Raw genomic sequence first — 17646 nt, 5'->3', positions numbered from 1 at the left:
AGCAGTTTATGCACAACCTGATTTGTTTGTCACATGTGTACAATGTGGAGATAGTTTGAAGAAGATTTTAGCACTTTGAAGGAATAAAATGTTGAATTTCCCCCTACAACAAACATGCTGAAGCAATTTGGGAAAGACCTTTAATGTGGTGAGGGTGAATAAAACATGAGGTGAAGACGTACAGAAGTGAAGTTTGTGTTGTGTGCATGCACAGCGTGAGCATGCACCTGCACCAGTACGCCAAACGTGCATTCTAAAAGCACAATGGGGCTAAAAACCTGCTGCAGTGATTATGGATTTAATGAAAGGGTATTTGGAGCCCATCCAAATTTAAACTGGATCCATAACTGGATGGGGGTATTGTGCCTGATGCCAAGAGAACATGACTATACAAGAAAAACGTCCTCAATTTGGTGCCAATGATGTTTCATAGCAGGATGTTGACCAAAAGAATGAGGAGAGCATTCTGTATCCTTGATACTTTACGTCATTATCAACACAGTAAACAAAACTCTGCATTTTTGGAAGGTGCCAGCTAGATACAGAACAATTATGTGACATTTCGGTGGAAAAAGAGTCACCATTTCAAAAATCGTTTAAGGCGTAGCATGTAATTATCTTCAGCGTTCAGGGGAACGTCCAGGATACAATTATTTTAAGTGTTAATACGTCATGGTGAAAACAGCGCAGGTAAAGATTAGAGCTTCAGTGTTCAATAGACGCGATCTAATAGGAGGTTGTTGAAGTGTAATGAACTCTGTGGCATTTTAAAGCCGCCATTAGTGTCTCTACACTAATTAGTGGTCCGCCTTCACCAGCAGCGCTTGTGAACGCGTCCGTCAGCTTCCGTCGGTCACGTGAACAAACGTTCTCAAGTCACGACTCGAATTGTCGCGTTTTGGTGAGTTCCTCTTTGATACCATTACCGTTTACAATCCGATTTATTAGTGGATAATATAAAACACGCACTTTATTGAATATAAGACCTATTCTTAATGAAGTGGCGGCAGATATTTTAAGGTAATGCGCCCCAAGATGTTTGTTGTCGCAGATTGAAACTTACTGGCCAAGAACGAGGTGATCAAACACACGCTTTTGTGTGGTAATAAACATCGGAATAATGTGTAATAATGCTTTCTTTCTTAAATTCAATTTACCCTTAAAAAGTACATATAAACACCTCCTACTCAAACACACCTATTCGAGTTTTGCGCCACCGACCGAGTGACGCTCTTGTCACGTGACTGTCGAGGGCCTGCCGTTATTGGATAATGGTTCGATTCGCTCAGACTCGATTTGTCATCCTGGGGGAGTTTCCCGGATGTTGTGTCGGATCTTTTGAGATGGTATTTTATACTTTTAAAAATTATTATTCATAATCTTAACATTCAAAAACAAAGGCACCGGATTTTTAAATCTAATTTTTTAAACAAATACCTTGTTTGATTAAGACATTGAAATTTCAGAGACCAGATTCGGGGCCAATAAAATATATACTGTATTTATTCCAGTGCAAAAAAAGTGAAACTATGACGCTCAGAGGCACAAAATTCAAACTAAAAACAAACACATAAGATCCGCTCATTTAGATAATTTAGTGTTTAAATTTCCCAGTGACTTAGAAAGTGTCCTTTTTCATTTGCAATGGGACCCTCACATATAAGAAATGGCTAAAATGAAAATGAAAACGAATTTAAAATGCTGTTTTTATCTTTCTGAGCGCTCTTGCAGACAGTGACGGTGATGATAGTCATGATTTGTTCTTATTTGCATATTTTAAAAACGCGGTGAAGGTTGGATACATGCTTTGGCCCCCCCCCCTCCAATCCTCCCGCAGACGCTGTTCGGTCCCACTGGTGTCATGTCCGAATGAGGCAACTGAGACTTCAGAGCCCTGAAATGTGGATTATATCATGAGAGGACCCAGCATGGATCTGCTGTGGAGGATCCTCGCTGCGCTCAGCATCGATTGCTTCAAAGATTCATCGTCGTCAAGGTGAGTGACAATTACATCAAGATATTTTCCTCCAGGTCTGAATATTCCAAGAATATTGCAGCTGCGTGTCTGTGATTCTGCGCTCATTAAGCCGCTTTTAACATCAACAGGGTATAATCCTTGATTCATACTGTGAATTCACTCAGGGATCTTTCTCTCTTCTCTCCTTCTGACACACACACGCACACATATATATTTTATATATCTATACACGTATTTATATGTGTGACGCATTGTTTACACATTTTTCACATCCCCCCCCCCCTCTTTATTATTGGTACTCAGCGGATTAATTTTTTTTAAAACTATTGACATGCCTCTGTATCAAAACCAAATCCTCCACAAAATAAATGCAATCGTCATCATCATCCTCATCCTCATCAAAAATGGACGTCCTGTCAGATGTGCCTGGGGCAGCTCATCTTGACAGACGGTGAGCATTCAGCAGGCAGAGCAGGAGGTCGCCCACTCCCCCGATACTAATCCGAAGGTTTCCTTACTTGAACTCACATCTGTCTGCTTTCATCATGATTCTCATCTTCATAGGAGAACAAAAGAGAAATCATGGAACATTTAGCCTGTCAGATCAGGAGATGTGCTTAAAAGATCCAAACATTCCTTTTTGAGACATTTTCAGGCTGTCAGACTTGTAATCTTCTATTATTACATAACATGGATGAGAAATCTAATAGTTTATGATTATAAGATTCACAGAATCCATATTGTGTAGCCAACATTTCTTGTAATAAGCTGAATTTCAAAGTACCTGATCACATCTTTTCGGCTGTCCTGCACGTTTCTCTCCAGGTCACCCACCAAGCAGAGCTCCATACAGGCTGGGAGCCTGGAGAGCAGCTCCCTGACTGGCTCCCTGTCGCTGTGTCCAGACACTCCTCACTGCCAGTGCTGCGTCTCCTACGAGGTGCGTCTGAAGCGCCTCTCCTGCGGACACCTTTACTGCAACCCCTGCTGTGACCAGATCGTCAACCTGGCCTTTGAAGACATCGAGGGCCTGTCTGACTATCCCTGCCCCATGTGCAAGTCCATCCGCCAGCTCGGGGGCTTCGGACCGTCGTCCTCCGGGTACTTGAATGGGTCCTACAGCATCCTGCAGCAGCTCACAGAGACGGAACACGGCAGTGGGTGGGGATAGAACCGCAGCCCTTTTGTTGAAGCCTTTATTTATGGGCCTCATTGGCATTTCATGCTCTTTCTCCACCATCATGGCGGCACGCTGACATGGACCATCTCCGATTGCTGCACCTTTTTGGGCTCTTGTGTCTTGCGCTTATGGACTCCAACACGGGAACGCATGACCACAACATCCTCTAATGGTCTTAGTGCTACAACATTGCTCTGTGGTATTTTTTCCTCAAACATTTTTCAGTGTAGGGAAAGAGAAAATACACGTATATATGATTTTATATGCTTCTGCGTGGATACAGGTCATTCTGAAGCTGGAGAGGCCAGATCAGAACATTTGCATTTTGCACTCGACTGTTTAGAATATTTTATTGTGACTACTGTAATGTCCTGAGGGTCGGATTTCCCCTTCTTCTCTTGTTAAGTGCCACAACTCTATTTAATTGTCCTAGATCATGTGTAAATATTTATTTTGCAAGAAAATAAAGTGGATGAGCCGCGTGTAAGAATTTTCTAGCGTTTGAGTTCACAATCAACACCTTTATTGATCAGAATCAGACATGGTTATGTAAAAATGTACATCTAGTGAAGCGTGTGTACCAAAAACATTCAATTATTCACTGATAAAGACCAAAAAGATGAGATCAAATGAGACGGTTTGGGAAAAATGACAAGGACAACCTTATTTTTCTCCTCCATCATGGATGTTCAATACAAAATGATCCTAGTGGATCTAATTTGGCCCACATGACAGGAAGGAGAGCCAGTCTGAATTTAACCACCTTTTCAGCCGTCAAATACTTTCAAGGCCTTGAAAACCAGCAGGAGACCGAACGAGACATCATCTTCCACCTCCTTATGGTTTCCCAGTCCAAAAGTGGAACGGATACTTTTTCCAGTCTCATCACCAGTAACAGGAAATAGGTCAGAAATCAGGCTTGGCTGGACGGCGCCAAAACACAGATCACACCGAAATGATCTCAATTATTGTTATTGCTGCAGCGAGTCAGGCCGCATCCTGACACACACAAGTTAACATAACACTGAAATGAATACTGTCGGCTTCTGGCTACGACAGCAGTACCAAAATAGCAGACATGCCCTAAATTCCACCATCAACTCACTGCCCGCACCTTCTGGAGCTCAAAACAACCTTGATCCACATTCTCTTTTCAATACACAAAAACGACACAAGTCTAGTTCTGAAGCAGCTAGCTGAATAAAGTGTGCATGTTGCCGTGACAACCATCTTATCACCGCGCGTTAAACGGCCGTCTGGAAGGATGACATTTAAGCATCGGCCAAATCTTGAGAGACCTCTTAAGTTATTTTAGAATGCATTACATCATTGTTACATCAAAGATATACATGGATTTCTAAGTGAAATATTGCAAACACAGAGAAGAGTTAAAACATCTGTAATATGATGATGGGCAGCAGCAGGAACAGCTGGTGGCCATGAAGTAGCTCAGGTACTGTTCTGACCAGGACCAAGACCAGGACGAGACCTAAGGAAGGACCCAGAGAGCCTGGGCAGCTTGGCCTGGTTGGTTGCTGGGTGACGGTGCTGGTGGTGGCGAGACTCACGGTGCTGCCGATGAGTGTCCGAAGAGAAAGGTGTGCTTTTTGCTGCCGCTTTTGTCTTTCTGGGTGGATGTGTATGGAGGGCTCTTGGAGTTCTGGAAGCTGGTGGACGTCAGAGAGGCCGCAGGTCTGGGCGCAGGCACGCCCGCAGTTCTTGGCGCTCTGAAGAGGAAGGTGCCGTCGCCGGTGTTTTGGTTCAGGTTGTCATCGGACTGCTTGTGCTCACCATTCTTGGAGGACAGAGATGAGTTTCTAGAAACCTGCGCCAGTTTATCTTTCAGCTCCTGCAACTCTTGAGTCAGTTGTTCCATGGGGTGGGGGTGGTTTGCAGAGACAGGGTGGGAGAAAGCCTGAAGACAGGGTGAAGGAGGATTAACTAATTAACCCATTAAAGATTTTGGGAGCCACAAGAAAACCAGCACAGCTGGGAGCCTTGTAATTCAGGAGACATGTTTTAAAGTCTATTCTGGATCTCATGGGCAGCAAATGTCCTTTAACAGAGGAGAAATATGATCATGTCAGGACTCTTTACTGGATAAACTGGAGGTCTGTTTGGAAATGATGAAGAACATTAAAGTAACAAAGGTAAATAAAATGTAAATGAAAAAAAAAGTGCTCACGGAGACAAGATATGAATTAAGGGAGTCAAATTTTAAAATAAGTGAAAGGAATCTATCAGATAAATATGATCTGAGCCAGCTTCACATTGGCCCTTTCATCCCAGAACCAGTATAGAAACCAGTCTACTGTCTGAAGCCACGAGAGGCTCATAAATAGTTTTAACAAGTCGTCTCTGAAACTTGTTTGCTGCACACTGGAATGCATAACCTGCAGCTAAACCAGAATGTGTCTGACCTATGATGTTAAGATGACTGGAGGAGTTATTTATCAGGATGACAAGGTAGCCGGCGGCCATCAGCACAGTCTAGGTGAAGCTAGCTGAGCCCCAGCCACAAACTTGTCTTGGCTAACTGGTGCAGCTCCAGAAAAGTCCATAGTGTGGAGCCAAGCCTCCAACTCACTGAGCCTCGCCTCCAGATCCATGAATCAACTGCATCCATTACACTGATTGCAACACTAAACAAAAAGAAGCCATGCTAGTGCCAATGCTACAAGAGAGGTTTTTTTTATGGTTATGTAATTTAAAAGTGTGCCAATATATAACAACAGCAACAAAAATAACCAAACAATTTCCTTAAAGTTAGCTCAGTGAGCACCAACCAACCACACAGAAACAGGAAATGACACACTACCGCTCTCCTTAAAGCCTTTCGAGGAAAAAATGATGTTACAATTCTAATGAAACCTTTTCCCCTTAGACTTTTGACATACCTGTGCATGGAGCGCCCCCCGCAGGTAGCACTCCCTCCACAGGCCCATGCAGGGCCCCATGAGGAGGGGAATTAAAGGTTCGTGAGGGTCAAGTTGTCCTTGATGGGCGGATCTTAGCACGAGACCTTGTGGCGACTCGGTTAGGTTCCACGCCTTCAGCAGCCTCTCCAGACCCGGCACATTCTCAGACGACGCCACCCTCCGGTGGCTCTTCTTGTAAACCCCCGAGCTGCTGCTGCGCCAGGGCAGTAGGTTGGCAGGACAGGAGAACGTACCATGAGAGAAAAGGAAGACGGAGCCTGTGATGCTGTCCAACAGCTGAAGGGCAGAAAAGTGAGAAGATGCCGTCGGTCAAAGCTTCCTAAAGTTCTCTTATGCTTTAGTCGAGTATAAATTTCAACACGACGTCTCAACAGGGAAATTTAGGGGCCGGTTTGATGGTCCTTGTTCTCATTTCCTGTGAACAAAAATATCTCGCATGACAGGATGTGGCTGTCTCACCCTCAGCGTGTCCGGGTTGGTGTTCAGGTTGCCATTGAGTAGCGGCTGCAGTGGTGGGACTGGTGAAACCGGTTGGGTAAAATGATCCCGCCTGTGCTTGCTGTACTGCAGGGCCCAGTCCCAGACCGGTGGAAGCGGAGGGTCAGACAGATCTGCGAGAGCGTCTGGATGGAGAGTGTCTCTCCAGCCGTTCACCGGGGTGTATGACTGCCCGAGGTTCTGCACGGATCAGACAGTTGGGCATTTGTACCTTAGAGAGATTTTCTTCCTCTGAGCAACAATCAACTGATCCGCAAATTGAAAGCACGTTGATACGGTTGATCAAAGTGGGTTTCAGGAGGCCGGGTTAGGGTCAGACCAACCTCTCCTCCTTAGTTCACCCACTTTAATTACCGGTGTTGTTCCCTCAGCTACCACCTTCAGCTCCCAACCACAGGTGCTGGTCCCAGAGGTGGACTAACCAGGGTCACAAGGCTACGCTAACTGGCCTATTTGAAAAGACACCTTCACCTGTGACCGTTTGCATCTTTCGCGCTGACAGTTGGCCATGAAGCTCGAGAAGAGCGGCAGGTGAATGCTGTCATGCAGCGCCAAAAGGAAGTCGCCCGTCAGTTGGAAGTGAGAGGGATACTGGGACAACAGCTGCCAGACACAGTCCAGGAAGAGCAGGAAAACCGGAGCCTGCGGGAACAAAGGCAGATACAAGGCAGAACAAACAGACCGTGTGGAATTAAATCGGACTGGAAGCAACCAAATCACAATGAGACGCAGAGTTACAGGAAGCTCGAGCACTCGCCTCCTCCTTGTCGTTGTCGCGGTGGTAGTTCATGCGGCTGTAGAAGCGGTGACCCGCCATCACCCACTCCTTCTGCACCAGGCCCTGGAAGCCGTGCTGGGTCCGGCACTGCGGATCACACATCACCTGCACAAGGCTGGAAACCACGCAGCTCATGTCCCGATCGTCTGCTTCTATAGTGTCAAAGCAGCAGAAGGCGAGGGCTGTTAATCCAGATTAAGCCTTTTATGATTACAATACTTCATTTGATTACAATTTCTACAGCAATTAACACATGTGCAACTCACAATGACACAAAGTCCCACAGAACTAGGAGCTCTCAAGCTAAACTAGCTTAACCACTCAGCTAAGGATGATATAACCATCACGCCACAGATGTGGTGACTTTGCAGAGGTCCAACTGCTGTGTTTCTGTGACGCAAAGCTGCAAAACTGTCACGGATGTGTGAAGCCAGAGCGGACGTCCTGGCCACAACATGAAGCCAAGCGGTTTAGAACTGAAATACTTTGTAATTATCTAACAGCAACAGTTTCTTTGCATGTTATTCTTTATAAAATACTGACTACTCGATTCCTTGACAGCACACGTTCACGGAAATGACATCATTAGATGAGGATTTCACTGAAATGTTGAATCAAACTGTGTCGTAAAAGATGGGTTTAACGCCTTTGCCAGGGCAGCAGTTGAGAAGATGAGTCTGGGTCTGGTCTGGTTCTGGTTCTGTGATTCACCTTGCAGCGCAACAGTCAGGTGACCTCCACGAAGAAGACAGGCGACCTCCGAAGCCTTTTTCAAACAGGACCTATCCACGGAGACACTTTGATCAGACACTCACATTTTGCTATTTATACTGAAAATATTGACGTAAAGTAAATATAAGTAAACAACAACAGTGGAGCTTATTTAACCCTTATGAGGGGTTTTTAATAGACAAGCGTTACCTGATGTAATCCAGCCAGTGAGTGCTCTCCAGGGTGGACAGCCATTTGTCATCAGGCACGGACACCGAGGTGGAGATATCTACGAGGAAAAATGGGGTTTTGGGATGTGTCTTTAAAATAATGTTCTCTTGCGGTCATTTGTCTCAATGTCTTTTCATCCGACATTAATCAACAATTTCCCATAGCAGACAGATCTCAGGGGGAGGCGCTTCAGAATCACAGCGAAGTTAGTGGATCCCTGGAGTCTAATCTAACAATGGGAGAGACGGACAGACAGAGAGACAGAGAAAGACAGACAGGCAGAGACAGAGATGGACAGACAGACAGACAGAGAGAGAGACAGACAGACAGAAAGAGAGAGAGAGAGATGGACACAGAGAGAGGCAGAGACAGACGGACAGAGTGACAGAGAACAGAGAGAGAGAGGCAGAACAGAGACAGGCAGACAAAGAGACAGTGATGGACAGAGACAGACAGACAGAGAGAGAGAGAGGGAGAGACAAAGGTGGACAGAGAGACAGGCAGAACAGAGAGGCAGACGGACAGAGAGAGACAGAAAGGCAGAACAGAGATGGACAGAGATGGACAGAGAGAGAGAGAACAGACAGAGAGGCAGAACAGAGACAGACAGACAGACAGAGAGAGAGAGAGAGAGAAAGGTGGACAGAGAGAAAGGTGGACAGAGAGAGAGAGGCAGAACAGAGAGACAGAGAGAGGCAGAGACAGAGAGAGGCAGACAGAGAGACAGATGGACAGAGAGAGACAGAGAGAGGCAGAGACAGAGAGAGAGAGGCAGACAGACAGACACAGATGAACAGAGAGAGAGAGGAGGGGAGAGCGTTTTCCTGAACAGGACAGATGTTGTGGACCACCCTGGACCTTACCCACCCAACTATGGTTTGTGCTGCGTGTGAAAGCGACAGAACGAGCTGGGATCAGGGCTGAAGCAGCTGTATGAGGCCGGACGGTCTGAACCGCTTTAGCTTAGTCTCTGCAGTGTTTGCTCAGAGATTGTGGAGGGATGTGTCCACTGATTCAGGCCCACCTCCCAGGCAGAGCGCTCGCAGGCGGCTGTGTGCCAGCTGGATGTCGGTAGGTGAGGGCAGCTCGTCGCCCAGCTCCACCACCACACACAGAGACGACTGGCAGCCAAACAGGATCAGCTCCAAGTTCCTGCACGACAGAAACGCCTCTGTCAACACTGGATCACATGGCTGCATCACTTCAGCTTCATCTTTTTCTCCCTGCAGCTCCGATGATGAAAAGCTCAGCTGAGAAAGATGTGATTGTGAGACACATTTCATACGTTCTTTTATAAAGAAAGAGGTGTTCAGGGTTAAAGTAGAGCCTCTTTCAACAGTAGGTTGCTTCTAAACAGCACTGCGCAGTATTTAGGCAACAGTTAGTCCTTTTTAATTCTGTTTCACAACCATTACTGTATTTACAAACTCAATAAACAAATCAGATGTGCTGTTTTTTATTTTATTTGGGCTCTGGTTTTGTTAAAGCAAACCCTGAAATGATTAGGAGCCACTGATGTCCTGTGAAACCTACAACAGTTATTCATATTTCCCTAAAAGTCCCAATGGAAACCTGCACACACACACACATACACACCTGATGTCATCTTTCTCATGATAGATGTTGTTCTGAAAACTGGCCATCCGCAGCAGATCACTGCCCCAGGGGTGTCTCCAACACCAGCGCTGCAACACAACACAACGCACAATCTCTGACGTAACACAATACAGTGACCTTTTGGATCTAGATGATGAAACTGGAAACCAAAAATGTCTGTGGAAGCCCAAAATACTCACGGGGATGCGTCCTTCGTTAAAGTGTGCAAAGCTTTTCTTGAGCTCCGTGTCTAAAACCCTCTGTGGAATCACAATGAACCTCGAGAGGCTGTTGGGGAAGGATGCTCATTATTCTTTATGGTCTATTTTTAAATCGCTAACAGTCGGTTTTGCCCGAAAATGTCATTTTTCTTGATGCTTTGAGAAAAAACACAAACTCAACCCCTGCTGCTGTGCATATTTTACCAGTCTGAGGCTGCTGATTTACCTCGTGGACATCTCAAAGCGGTCATTGACTGAGCTGACTCTCCATCCCGTGGCCCCACATCTATCCAGCTCTTGTTCCCAGTCTGTGGCAGACTCAAACCAGTTCATGTGGGCTTCCCGGCGACGGTTGCTTAGAAACTGCTTCATTTCTGGTGAAGAAACATGATTCATACACCTCAAACCTCAATGTGCGAATGCATTCTGATGCATACGCTTCTGGAGCCATTGGTAACGAAGGGAGTGTTTTCATCATTTCTATACAAATGTACTTGTCAAAATAAGACAGAATCAAATAAATTAGTGTGTGAAAATTGAGTAAAATATTGACCCTCAATCACTGTGTAATTAATGTTTGACAATATGCAAGTGGGACCAAGTCTAATCAAAAAAAGCAAAGTGCTGAGCTCGCCGCAGGGACACTTGACCTCTCAGATACATCTGAACCAAAGGACATCTAGGAAACGTGCCCCCGCCCTGCATTATTCATCCAACTACTGACAAATGTCATCCACAGCCTGGAGCAGCACATGGACTGAATGAGCAGAATCATATTACGGTACTCTTTAATAGACTGGACAGTCACACAGCTGGGATACACCTGCTCCTGCCCCAAGTGAGACTTAGTGGTGGATTCTGACCAAACCTGGGGACCTCAGAACCGTATCAAGCCACAGATCTGGGGGTAAGAGTCCGCTGCACTGTTCTGCACGCTTCACAGATTCTTGGTTAAAGAGATGAGCGAGCCTCAGATACACTGTGTGCAGGCTGCTTATGCCAAGCCTCTCTTCATCAAAAGACACGTTAAAAGCCTCAGCATCATGTTTAAAGCAAACCAGAGACAGCCCATCTGCTGCCCAATAACTCCAATCAGCAGCATGCTGGGACAGGGAGGATGGACAGGGTTGACTGGAAACTTCAAGAAATCCTGGTCCGAAGCACCTGGGACTGGGCCAGAGGTTCCCCCTCCAACACCACAATGACTCTACACACAGCTGAGGCCACACAGGGGTGTTTTAGGTACATTCTGCTCGTGGCCTCATGCCGATAATGGAGGATGGCTACAGGGTCTGAAAATCAACTGTTTCTTTTTCAATGCATTTGTATAAAAATCTAAAACTGTTTATTAGTCATTCTGGGGTCATGAGTGTGGATGGATGAAAGAATATTTGCTCTTTTAAAAAGAAACTGGTAAAATAAGTCTCATCTGTAACGATAAACCCAGTTCTAAAGTGGCATATTTACTCACTGGCTTCTGTAAATGTTCAAGAAAAGATTTATCTAAACCAGATGTGGGCTGGGCCCAAATCTGAGGGACCAAGGCCGAGGATTTCAAAATACATTTGGCCAACTTCACAAAACCTATTTGTAGATTGTTTTAAACCCTGCCAAGCAGACAGCAGGTTTTATCCGTTCTAAAGATCTACACAGAAACCAATATGTTTCCTGTATAGTCTTTCTAAACATTATCAGATGGTTGACAGGCGGGAGGAAACAGAGACAGATGACATCAAGTCCAGCAATGGATAATTAATAAACAGCTTGGAGGACATTCTGTCCCTGGAGCGACTGAATCAGAAACAAAGGCAGATCTGATCTGATTCATTTGCACGGCGGCCTAGAATGCCTGAAATTAACACACACACTAGAATGGCTGAAAATAACACACACAATTCATAAAGGAACATCAACTCACCTACACTCCCAAGAGCGGCATTCTGGAAGGATAAAACGGAGCCCGGTTTGGGAGGCTGGTAGGTTCTGGCGATAGTGTAAGTTATCTGAAATCACATTGAAGATTAATGTAACTTCAATGCGTCACAAGGGGCAGATCTGTTAGGAACAGGTTAGCGTCTCTATACAAATGAGAAGGCCTTTAAATCTGCTCAAACAGCTGATAGCGACTAAATATAGATAACAAATAGAATCTAGAGAGAGAGAGAAAGAGGACGAAACTCACCTCTATGACCTGCGCGTCGGGAGTGAGGCGATCAAACAGGAAGCAGACGACTCGCAGGTCCCGACAGTAAAGTAAAAGCTCCTCTGGGGTAAATTTCAGGGAGGAGTTGGGGGTTACCACCTTGGTTCTGTTTGGGCCCACTGCAAAACAAGGAAGCCAGAACAACCACTCAAACCAGACACCGAACAGGCAGGTGTGTGCGGGTCAGACATACTCTACACCAGCTGGCATCCACAAGGACTGTTGCACCGCTTAACAGAAAATATTTGAATCTTTCAAGACTTTAAGGTCCATTATCATTGATTTGATCTCAGGAGACGATCAAAGATAAACAAGTACAAGTTAATCTTCTTCACTAAGACCCCTAGAGTATATGGACCAGTCAGTAATTAATCAGAATATATTCTCTCAGCTTTTACTTACCAACCACAACCTTTTCTATGGAGGCCAAAGCCACATCATGATCACCTAAAAGCACTGGGTCGGCATTGTCCTGCATCAGAAGCACATAAACAAGAAAATGCTAAATAAAAGTTCTAACTGCTATAATCACAAATGATCTCATCTGTACATTAGCGGGGGTGCTCAGAGGGGACTTACGTCGGGTTTTGGGCTGTCTTCGGGCACAAACGCCACTCTGAAGTGGGTGCACAAGAGGGTCCCGGCGAGCCAGCCTCGTCCTTCCCTTGCTGTCAGTTTCTTTCTCACCATGACAGCCCTCTGAAGGACACACTCGCCTGTAGTGCAGGCAAACCACACACACAGCTGCGGTTAAAGGATTGAAACATGTACAAGATGTTAGATCGTCACAGGGTTTAAGTTTCCACATGTCACATGTTTGGAAAAAGTTCCAAGTGCAGTCATGGACATGTAGGCCTCCGGTCCGGATACATAACAGGAAGTCTACAGAGAGAAAGCAACAACACCTTCAGAGGGAAGGCTTCTATGGTATCAGAGGCCAGATGTGGACTGGATATGGAGAAAACGGGCCATTTGTGTCCAACAAAAGAGCGACAGTGGCCCAGAACGCTGCTGATCAGCTTTACATTGACCGGCATCTATGTCTTTGCATACCAAGTACCAGACAATGTCCTGTGAGTGGCAATATGTCCGTCCGTGCCCCGTCCACTCTCCCCATCTACCCAGCCTGACCATCACCTCATATGAGCATGGTCCTGCTCACGGTTTCTTCCTGTTAAAAGGACTTTTTCCCTGCCATGTTTGGAGGTCAGGGTCTTGGGTTTGGGTCTGACCATCTCGATTAGAACAGACTCTGTAAATAAAGATGAATGGATCTGAACCCAAGCATAAATCTGTCCAGATTGGTTGGCAATGAGGAAATATGGTGAAAAGCAGAGCCTGAATCACACGCTCTGACCTCCGGTCTGAGTTGTTTTTAATCACCATTTGTTCCTCATTTTTCACTCAGCAAGCGTGCAGGCTGAGTGGTTTCTGCACCGCTCATTTGCATTCATCATGTCCTCAATAGCAACCTTTGCAGCTGTTTAATAGTTACTATATTAATCATTTAATAACAAACCCCACATATATCTTTAAAAAAAAGTCAAAAAGGTCCTGTCAGAGGTCCAGCACTGAAGTACAAAGCAGCCGGTAATATAAAACGCTGCAGTGGATAAATATTGGAGTTCCTCTGGAGGGGGTCCTGTCCTCAGGCCCTGACATTGTGAATGAAGGGACATCGTAACCCCTCCTTCATTGAAAAGGTAGACAGCTCCACCAAAGGCTGCTGTTCATATCCCGACTCGTTTCCCTCCTGCGGGTCGTCTCAGTTTCTACAGCCCCGCGTTGGCCGGGTCATATGAGATTCCTCTGCATTCATGGGTGTGATTTTGTCTCTTGGTTGCGCATCTCTTCACCATCTACCCTGGACGTGGGTACGGTCAGGACGCCACACGTGTGCTGTGCATGTCAGGTGAAGGCAGCCTTACCTGGAAGGCAGCGTAGGCCAAACACATCTCGAGCCCGTGAGTTCCCCCCACTCTGGTTCAGCATCCTCTCCTGTTGGAGACAAACAGGCAGGCGAGTTAAAGCCAGCTTTCCGTCATCTTCCTGCTCCTTAACAAAGAAGGAGTATCTTCGTTCTGTATTCACGGCGTCAAGAAACGAGCTGATTTAAATAAATAACTACGTTTATGACAAAGTAGCAGCAGTTTTGTCTCAGCGGGCTCATTGGAAAAGAGAAGGAAGCAAAGCCAAACCACACAATGTTCCATGATTCTTGTTTTCCATGTTGCTGCTCTTCCTGCTCTCCCTATAATGGTTAAATGTTACACGCACAAGCAGAACCAAGCCCCAACACACGCTTCTATAATCAGACTGCACACCCGCACATATGCTTCCAATCAACGCTCAACCCTGCTTGAGAGTTACACTTATCTGCCTGCAATCCCATAATAAGCCACGGCCTGTAATGTAAAAGACATGCAGGTAGCTGTGCTCTAAACTGAGAGAAATAAAGGTTTACAGCCTCGATTGCGGCTCTCAGTAGTGCTGACCTGCAGTGGAAGGATTGAAAAACTGCTGTAAGCGGCAAAAACTTCATCTGCAGGAATGTGGGACCAGAGAATCTACGCTCACCACTGTTCCCAGCTTTAGACTGGGAGAATCGTGCTAGCAGACTGAGCTTGAAAACCTGATTTGTGGCCCCTAAAAAAACCTGCGGAGCCTTTAACAAGGAGGACCTTTGTTCCACCAAGAAGGCTTAAACTGTTTTATAGGAGGGAGAGGCAGCGTCTGCCATTACTGGTTATTCTGAAATAACCGAAACAATATCCAGCATTGAAAGGTTTGGGATTATTTGCTTAAATGAAGGTACTGATATTAAACCAAAAAACTGAAGCATGTCGTTTTTACTGTTTAAACCATCTGATGGAAACATAGAAAACAGAAAACTGGTTGAAAAAAAGACAACCAAAGCTATACACCAAAGGTTGGTCTCCATCATTCTGAGATGGACAATCGGAGCAATGTGGAGAAAAGGGTCTCAGCTGGAGAGGCGAGGAAGACGCAACGCAGCTTCCCTGACTGCTGTGGCGATCTGAGCTTGGTGATTGGAGCCTTGCGTTTGAAGACCGGAGGGAGCAGAGAGGACAGGGAGAGAAGGTAGAGGTGGCAAAGGTCAAACAGGGGAGGTACGGTCGACCTGTGTGCTGGACAGTGAGGAGGGGGACAGAGAGCGAGAGGTGGGGAGGACATGCAGCAGGCCAGGAGGATCGAGGATCCACGGAGGAACAGCCGGGGGCAGACGTCCGAGAGGCCTTTAGGTGTATTTTGCGATCTTTTTGTGTCCCAGATGAGTTTGTGTCTGACCACAGGAAGCATTGATTGATTGATTGATTGACTGATTGAGAGCTGCAGTGATGTTTGACCTCCTTTCTCTCCCAGGATCTCTGAATCTCAGACTGGCCTCTCAGTCTTCTCTCGGCTCTCTCTTTGGCTACTGTTTCCATGGTGACTGCCAGATGTTTTGCAGTCCCCCCAGCAATCCTCAACAAAGGCAGATTACAGCATGGCTACTAAAAATAACCACAGAGACAAAATTCCTACACAGAATTGCAGCTTTCCCCATCGGAAGCAGCAGCTCTGCGCACGCTGGTTGTCCAGGGTGCACGGGATGACTTTGGTCCTTCAGAAAGTTAAAACACAGCACCATTTCCTCTGGAACAGAGCAGCCAGAAGCACAGATGAGAGGAGATAAGGATCAAAAGTGCAGCTTTGGCCTTTATGATGGAGCTTCCTGCTTCTCCATGGCGGCTGCCAGGATGGACACACTGTCACGACGAATGGCTCCCGCATCACAAACTGGGATCTATCTTTACCCCCTGATCAGTCCCGTTAAATCACCATTAAACGACCATTTAAATCCCGCTGGGGCTGATATTTGAGTGGCATCAGGCACCAAAGCGCAGGGCGGAATATGAATGGCAAACTGGGCAGGGTGCTAATTTGCATCAACATCAGTTTAGAAATTGACACCTGATAACAAAGAAAACGCCGACACGGTCTTTCAATGTGTCCACGTGTGTTGTAAAATAAGCGAATAAAGGATCAAATAAGTTGGCGCCCCCTCCACCGATGCTAGCATGGCTAGCCGGGGCCAGCTTACCTTCATGTCTGGGAGCATTTGTCTGACTTTGAAGGTGGTTTTAGATCCTGTCAGCATTTTTGAACCGCGGATAAACTCCAGTGAAAACGAAGGAAGGAAGAAACGAGCAAAATTTAAAAAAAAAAAGATGGTTACAACACAAGCTAACGGGCGTTAAGGCTCCATTTCCAGACGGGGGATTCGGTGGGGAAGAGGCGCCCGCAGCCCGGTCCAGCGGCGGCGAGAAGCGGCGACAACAGCGGTCCCAACAACACCCGAGAGCATCGGGGCCGAGCAGCCAGCAAGTTCCCCTCTTCTCATCGCTGTCGGCACCGACTGCACCCGCCTGCTGGTCCCCCGGACCCCGGCAGGACGCACGGAAAGAAGCCGCAGGGCTGCGCCGGTTGCTATAGCGGAATTCTGCTGCTTCTTCTTGACAGATGTTTGTTCTTTCCTTCACCGCTGGAACATATTTACCCAAAAAAAAGTCCAGCGGTGGAGCTTCTTAAAGGGCCACGACAACGGAGGGAGGAGAGAGGGGGGCGAGTACGCGTACGTGGCCCTGCCTGGAGGGAACATTTATTACACTTTAGAAACGCAACATAGCCTTCAAATCTTTTCTTCTATGATACTCGGGAGGCTAGAGAGCTGCAGGATTGTGTTTAATACTCAAAACTTTTGTTTATGCCGAACAAAGTGAGGGGAATGTAATCTTTTCGTCTCTTATTTACAGAGCTATAGTCCCGGGAAGTGGAAAAATGTCCTGCAAGCCTCAGGAGGACTTCGTTTTGGACACGCATACAAAGAAGTGGAACTTAAATTAAGCCCTAGGCTGATTCAGAAGTGAGTTATAGGCGTTCTCAAGGATGTTACTCTGAGATATGAGTTGATGTGGAGGCCTGGAGGGCCAAAGACATTTATGAACATGGTGAGAGGATGCAGAGGACAGGACAGGGTGGACAGACGTGACCCCTGAGGGCAACAGCAGAAAAGACATTTACATTACAGGTGTAATTCCACCAATAAGAACAGGACTGGAATTTCAGCAGCCACAGCAACATTACCTGCAGCACTCACCATGGAGACGGCCTCTTTTATCCTCTCTCATCCAGAGATCTATAACTTTCTTTTTCCTCGACGGAATCCGGGAATGTCTGGATAATCCTCAGTGACAGCGTTCCTGGCTGCAAAGATGCAGAACTGACGTGGACTCCGATGGAGAACATC

At 46.3% G+C, this 17646-nt stretch overlaps 1 protein-coding gene across 1 annotated transcript; it reads right to left on the bottom strand.

The window, feature by feature from the left end:
- Positions 1-3658: 3658 nt before the first annotated feature.
- Positions 3659-16960, bottom strand: mtmr11 (myotubularin related protein 11). Its single transcript, XM_011605104.2, has 17 exons — positions 16441-16960; positions 14264-14333; positions 12915-13051; positions 12738-12807; positions 12315-12454; positions 12051-12135; positions 10359-10506; positions 10112-10199; positions 9912-10000; positions 9340-9467; positions 8295-8373; positions 8085-8155; positions 7353-7525; positions 7067-7237; positions 6557-6775; positions 6056-6373; positions 3659-5073 (listed from the first exon to the last, which is right to left on the bottom strand). Exons 1-17 carry the CDS (start codon positions 16495-16497, stop codon positions 4723-4725), a joined length of 2394 nt encoding a protein of 797 aa, XP_011603406.1. The 5' UTR covers positions 16498-16960; the 3' UTR covers positions 3659-4722.
- Positions 16961-17646: the final 686 nt, after the last annotated feature.

This window comes from Takifugu rubripes, chromosome 7 (assembly GCF_901000725.2).
Source record: "Takifugu rubripes chromosome 7, fTakRub1.2, whole genome shotgun sequence".
NCBI classification, from domain to species: domain Eukaryota; kingdom Metazoa; phylum Chordata; class Actinopteri; order Tetraodontiformes; family Tetraodontidae; genus Takifugu; species Takifugu rubripes.
Note: the sequence above shows the minus strand (reverse complement) of the source record. Positions and strands in the feature narration are given on the sequence as shown.

Coding starts and splice junctions, on each gene's coding strand:
- mtmr11 (XM_011605104.2), bottom strand. CDS start 16,497: ATGCTGACAGGATCTAAAACCACCTTCAAAGTCAGACAAATGCTCCCA. Junction 10,507..12,050: donor TGCCGCTCTTGGGAGTGTAG/GTGAGTTGATGT, acceptor TTTCTTCACCAG/AAATGAAGCAGTTTCTAAGC. Junction 6,776..7,066: donor AAAGATGCAAACGGTCACAG/GTGAAGGTGTCT, acceptor TGATCCGTGCAG/AACCTCGGGCAGTCATACAC.